This window comes from Buceros rhinoceros, unplaced genomic scaffold (assembly GCF_000710305.1).
Source record: "Buceros rhinoceros silvestris isolate BGI_N320 unplaced genomic scaffold, ASM71030v1 scaffold39070, whole genome shotgun sequence".
NCBI lineage: Eukaryota > Metazoa > Chordata > Aves > Bucerotiformes > Bucerotidae > Buceros > Buceros rhinoceros.
The window spans coordinates 3,128-9,420 of record NW_010392004.1 but is presented as its reverse complement, the minus strand read 5'-3'; the positions used below and the strand labels follow the sequence as shown (position 1 = coordinate 9,420).

Sequence of the window (6,293 nt, the reverse complement as noted above, 5' to 3'; positions counted from 1 at the left end):
AAACCATCAGGGATTCATGAATCTGTTCCTTTTTATGTTCTGCACATATACTGTTAACTTGCAATTTAATTGTTTGTTCAGAAGTGGTAATAAGATCTCTAAGCCCGTGAATCAAAATGGAAAACTTGACTTGGAATGTATATTGCATATCCTTAGTATGGAGTTTGAAATCCATATGATGCATAATGGCTCAATAGAAGCAGGTTTTCCCAGAGCTGTAGTTTTGTTTGTGTGTGTGTGTTAACTGAGAGGAAAGCCTCACAGCTGTGATCAAAGACTTGTATTTATCACAGGTTTGTGTATGATCTTACATTGCTACTTTAATTTCTCTAGGATAAATGGGTGTATATGAATCTTCCCCTGATTTAAAGTGGTTCCATGTCTTGTTTGGTAAGTTTGTATTTAAAAATATCTTTGGCAGTTGTATCTTGTTACCCAGTCATACCTTAACGTGGTGAAATGTCTTGCTTGAGGAGATTTCCATGCTGCTGAGATGTTTAAACTTAGTTGTATCAACTTTTGGTGAAGGAAACTGTTCTGTATCTCTTCTCTCCAGGTCTGCCATTTATGCGCTCTATGCAATTTCTCAACCTGTTGCTTGAGCTTGTAGCAGAAAACTTTCTGAACTCCTGCTTATAGGGGCTACTTCTGATGTTTTCCTACTGCCATGTGGGAATACGCAATTTATTAAATGGCAGCAACTCCACTACCATTCAGTCATTTATGTTCTCCAGGACTGTTCCTGTATTCTGCGTACACCAGTTGAATCAATCAGACCAGAAGAGCTATCTCAGAGCAGCGTCCATGAATGCCTGGTAAGAAGAAAATTGAAGCATTAACTGGCAACATTAAATTCAAAGCTGTTACATATTAAAAGTACTTTCATTAGGAGATACTTCTTGAAATGTTAACAGCAAAGCAACCAGAGTACTTTGGGGCTTGCACTTGGAAGAAGGCTCTAGACAACTACGCTTTACTCTTAATCTTGGACCAGTTAAAAAATGCAAGAACAGTACCTCATAAATCTAAGTCTTAGTGTAATGGTAAAAGTCAGCATCTTGAATGTTCTGACTTGAGTACTTGCTCTTAGCATTCTAATGAATAATATATCTGCATTAATTCTAAACATGTGAATATTTAAAAATCAAGTAATTCTTTTGAGAACTGTTTTTCCTCACTGTTAGGCTGATTCTGATCTAGCCTGGATTCCGCCATCTACAGGAAGGAATGAAATGGTATTTTGCTCTTCTAATGTCTCTCACTATGAACTCCAGCTGGAAATAGGTAACTTAAGTGTACCTTAGAAGTATTTCTTGTTCCTGCAGATGCATGCTCTCAATAGGTTATTGTTAACTGCAGTAAATACTAGATTTGGAAAATGTATTACCAGCTGACTAGAACTATTCTTGTCTCCTTAGTTAAGTGCAGAGCATTGCTTATGTTTCAGTAATCACTTAAAGATATAAGACAAATCAACAATTACCTGAATTTTTCTCTTGGATGTTCATGCATGTGCATGTCAGTTTTTTCCGAATCTATGATATGTGGACAGTAAAGTAAGTAACGTGATGTCTTGTCACTTGGCTACCCCAGTGGATTGTTCCAAGGATGGCTGCCCTGAATCCTACTGTGCATGAGTATGTTTATGTGAATATGCATGCTAAAAGTGTTGTTCATTTAGATGTATAATTGATACTGACAAGTGTTTAAATACTTTTAGTTGTTCCAGAAATAGCAGAGCAATGTTTAACTAATTTGCTGGATATGTTTTGCTGCAACTACTTAGGTTCTTGACATTCTTAAAGAAAAGCTCATGCTGTTACCTATTGCAATTCTAAAACTATCTCTAAATATGAAGGAAATTATGTAGTGGATTAATATATTTGCCAATGTTAACATAGCTATTTCTGGTTTCAGGAAGAAGGTTCAACAACTTAACATCAGTCTACCTTGCACGGCATACGCCTACAGGCATGCAAGTTGCTGTAAGGATCACAGACTTAGAAAATTGCTCTGAAGAGCATTTGAAAGCCTTACAGGTAAAGCAACAGCATTTCTCTGCAAGTCTGATGAAGATAATGATGAATACACATGAAGTTACTAAACAGAGGTGGCCTTTGTGTTTGTACTGGGTCATTTCAGTCACGTTTTCTCCAAAGAAGTAGAATAAGTATGAGACATATGTAAATTTGAGAGTTGCTTTCTGAAAAAAAGTCAACAAGTCTTTCAGAAATACTTCTGTAATTGTACAACTTCTTTTTTGAAACATGCTATGTACTCTGTTTTTAATACCAAAACCTTGGACTGTGAGCAAACTAGATGTACTTCAGACAAATGCAATTATAGGCAAGTTATGTACATTTCTATTGCAGGCTGTGTGCATCACCTGCAACTTGGTATAAACGCACAGAGGGAAGAGTTCTTTCTACTGGTTACTGGCATAGTTAATGCTCTTAGTAAGGCTGTTGTCTTGTGGTTAACACATCCACTTTCATTTAATTCCATAGAATGAGGTGGTTTTATCCCACTTTTTCCAGCATCCCAACGTAATGACACTTTGGACAGTGTTTACAGCTGGTAGTTGGCTTTGGGTCATCTCCCCATTCATGGCCTACGGTAAGAACTGTTAACTGCAATTTTGGAATAGGAAAAATTTGGACCACATAGTCCATCAGAGGTTTTTCTTTAAGCATCTCCTGTCTTGTAGAGAAAACAAACTTTTCCAAACCATTAACTTTGTTAAGAGAAGTCTTCTGTACATAATATTCCTCTGCAGTGAGGATTGGTATTTGAACTGCATTAAACTGCACTTAGTCCTAACACCCACCGTATGAGGAATGGTAACTTGGAGATGTGTTTGACTTTATATAACTTTGAAGTTTGCTAACTGAAAATCTGTCTAGGTTTGGCATAGAATTTCAGTTAAAAGAAGCATGACTTGAGTATGATCTTTGCCTGATGGATGGATTAGTTGCATCCATGTAACTGTTCTTGATATGCAATATAGAGATGAGAATTCTGCTCTTGATGAATATATACAGTGAAGCAAGCATAGACAAGTAATTTAACAAGACTTGTTAAGCTTAGCTAGGTTTTTTTTCACTTCCAGGTTCGGCTAGACATCTGCTGAAGACTTACTTTCCTGAAGGAATGAGTGAAGCCTTGATAGGGAACATTCTGTTTGGTGCAATCAGAGGATTAAATTACATGCACCAGAATGGCTACATTCACAGGTAGGAGAATGTCAATAGGTAAGAATCAGATTACACCATCGAGTTTATTAAGAATTTGGTTTAACTTAAACTCATTTTCAGCATAAATGTTGTCTCCTTACTTTTTCTATATACCTTCTTATGTCAGATGGTGTAGAACCAATTTTTTTCAGTAATGCAGCAGAATCAAGTTTGTACAAGCTTAACAAGAACGGTATTCATATATTATTTCAAGCCAGTTGTTACAGGGATGATACTTCTGTCTGGCTTTGTCTCTTTGAGGCAGAAGAGACTCAGAGTTGTAGAAAGGACTTCCTTACTTTATACCCTTTGCAGGGAAGGAGGGGCCTCCTGGTAGTTTTCTCTTGCTGACCATGTCTCATATCTCTTAGGGCTTTATTAAGAATACAACTCATGCTGAGTGAAGAACTTCCATGAAAATAATCTGCTAAATAGAACTGCATGCTAACATCTCATAATAAGTTAATAAAATATGAAAGCCTTTCTACTCTAGTAGTGCTTTGAGTAATTCTTATAACTAAAATTTACCACTTTATGTTACAGGAATATTAAAGCTAGCCACATTCTGATTTCAGGGGATGGGCTGGTTTCTCTCTCTGGCTTAAGCAACCTCTACAGTTTAGTTAACAATGGACAAAAGTCCAAAGTGGTATATGATTTCCCCCAGTTTAGTACATCCGTGCTTCCTTGGCTGAGTCCTGAACTACTGAGACAGGTTAGTATAAATGACATGTAATTTTTCCTAAGCAAAGTTACTGGTAGTACTTAACTTCTAACTTAAGTATTTTTAAGAAGTGCAATGGAAGCTGTTGAACTGCAACTCTTTAAAAAAAGACACAGATGTACTGAATTTGCAATTCTCCTAAAGAGAACCAGTTTTAAAGCTGTTTGTAAGATGGTGCTGTACTAAATCTCTTTACCTGAACTTCCTGGAAACTACTGCAGATCCTAAAACTTGTCTTCAGTACAACCATCAGGTTTCTGAACAAAATCTGAGGTCTCACCATTTAATTGCCTCAATTCCGTGTAGATTACAGGGTATTAGAATCTTGTCCTGAAACAGACACTGGTATTTTTGTCAGCACTGCTCAAGGGCATCAGTGATCCAGTAGAATTTTGTTTCTCCCACAGGATTTGTCTGGGTATAACATGAAGTCTGACATTTACAGTGTGGGAATTACAGCATGTGAATTAGCCAATGGACATGTTCCATTTCAAGATATGCCTCGCACTCAGGTATGATGCTAACCTCTATTTCTACTTCAAAACACTCTGAGGTTTTTTTGTTTTACTCAGAGAAATCCATGCTGTTGCTGCTGAAATGGTGGCTGGTTTTCATTATTTCAAATATGCATGCATTTAGATCAAATAATCCTTGCAGTCCTGGAGTTTCACAGCTTAGCCTGAATAGGTCTGGATAGCTGTTGAACTCTTATACTGCTATTCCTTTCCACTAGATGCTGCTGCAAAAGCTCAAAGGTCCTACATATTGTCCTTGGGATATAAATACCTTTCCCCATGGGGAAACCAGGATGAAGAATTCCCGATCAGGTGTTGACTCTGGAATTGGTGAGAGCATGACACGCACAATGACCAGTGAAAGACTCACCTTTTCCAAAACATTTTCACCTGCTTTCCACAACTTGGTAGAACTTTGCTTGCAACAGGACCCTGAGAAAAGGTAATCTTCTGGTTATTATTCTGAAATTCTGTGCTGCTTTTCTCTTGCTTCCCATTTGTCCTGTGGTTGAAAAACCACAGAGCTTAAACTGATTTGTCACTCTGGCCCATTTTCCAAAAGTAGTATTTTACTTTCCAAAATATAATTACATTGTTCATTTTATGATCCAGGCCATCAGCAAGCAGTTTGCTTTCGCATACGTTCTTCAAACAGGTGAGTTTACTATATTTTGTTAAATGACACACCTATAACCTAAATAAGCCACAATAATATTAGAGTTGGATTACAAAATAATTAAGTAACCTGGAGCCAAAAAAAATCCTGTAACAGGATCGGCTTTAGACTTTTTTTTTTATCTAAACAAAATTGTATTGAGAGAGTATAGGAATCATAAGTCATCCATTTCTCCTTTGATACTGTTGGTTTAACTTAAGCCATCCTAACTAATAGGAATAATGGTTAATATTCTTAATTTAAAGCAGAAGAACTGCATAGCCAATGTAATTAGTCTTGAAAGGGTAATTCAGCTTTCCTCGCTCTAGAGTAAGCTGAACCCCTCATCCTTATTTTTCAGCATTGTAGCATGCAAGAACATGGCTCTGATTTCACATGTTTTTAATGAAGTTAGATGCAAGGTTATGTTGACTTCTTTGTGCAGCCCTTTTTTAACTTTTTTTCTTTCTAGATAAAAGACCAAACACAGAATTCACTACTGTCTCTACTGCCACCTCCTATTCAAAACAACAGATCAGAGTTCTTGGCACTGCCCTCAACAGCAGCTGGGACTGAACTTGGACATATTACTGCGAATCAAGATGATACAGACTGGGAATTTTAAATAAATATCAAACAATCGTACCTCTACTGTGCTTCAGAAAAGGAAAATGTGACTTGTAGCTGCTGCTGTAGTTCGTATGGTTAAAATACAATTAGACAAGGTATACTTGAAAATGCCACTGAGTGGCCATATTTCATTAACTACTTCCTCTGTTGGCATCATGAAGTGCAGCATGCCTCACTTTCTGACCATAAGGAAAACTGTGTATAGAGGATGGCTGAGTGCTTATCTCCTTCAAAATATGTCTTAATAAGAGAGTTCCTGCCATAATCTTACTCTATACTGTATTTTCAGCTCACATTGGTGCAGTTCACGTGCCTTTCTGAATTCAGGCTTGGGTTTTGTCCGCAAACTTACTTAAACAATCCATTTGTCTTTTCATTATCATCCAAATTATTTTAGTAAGGACAAATCCTCCAATTTCAAGTCTAACTTTGAAACTGCAGAAATTAGTTGCTTATCCAAATGAATGTTTCTCTTTTTGCACATCCCAAAAAGCATTTTTCTCACTTGATGTGCTGTCATACTTGTGAAAAGTTAG

The 6,293-nt window shown here is 37.0% G+C and overlaps 1 protein-coding gene across 1 annotated transcript; it reads left to right on the top strand.

The window, feature by feature from the left end:
* Nucleotides 1-378: 378 nt before the first annotated feature.
* STRADB (STE20-related kinase adaptor beta) lies at nucleotides 379-5,973 on the top strand. Its single transcript, XM_010143621.1, has 11 exons — nucleotides 379-390; nucleotides 735-815; nucleotides 1,185-1,284; nucleotides 1,918-2,039; nucleotides 2,508-2,616; nucleotides 3,110-3,233; nucleotides 3,777-3,948; nucleotides 4,365-4,469; nucleotides 4,691-4,914; nucleotides 5,085-5,127; nucleotides 5,600-5,973. Exons 1-11 carry the CDS (start codon nucleotides 379-381, stop codon nucleotides 5,750-5,752), a joined length of 1,245 nt encoding a protein of 414 aa, XP_010141923.1. The 3' UTR covers nucleotides 5,753-5,973.
* The last annotated feature ends 320 nt before the right edge of the window (nucleotides 5,974-6,293 follow it).

Bases quoted from the DNA above. Each gene is read 5' to 3' on its own strand.
- STRADB (XM_010143621.1), top strand. The intron at 2,617-3,109 runs GTAAGAACTGTT...TTTCACTTCCAG, and splicing joins CTCCCCATTCATGGCCTACG to GTTCGGCTAGACATCTGCTG. The intron at 4,470-4,690 runs GTATGATGCTAA...CCTTTCCACTAG, and splicing joins AAGATATGCCTCGCACTCAG to ATGCTGCTGCAAAAGCTCAA.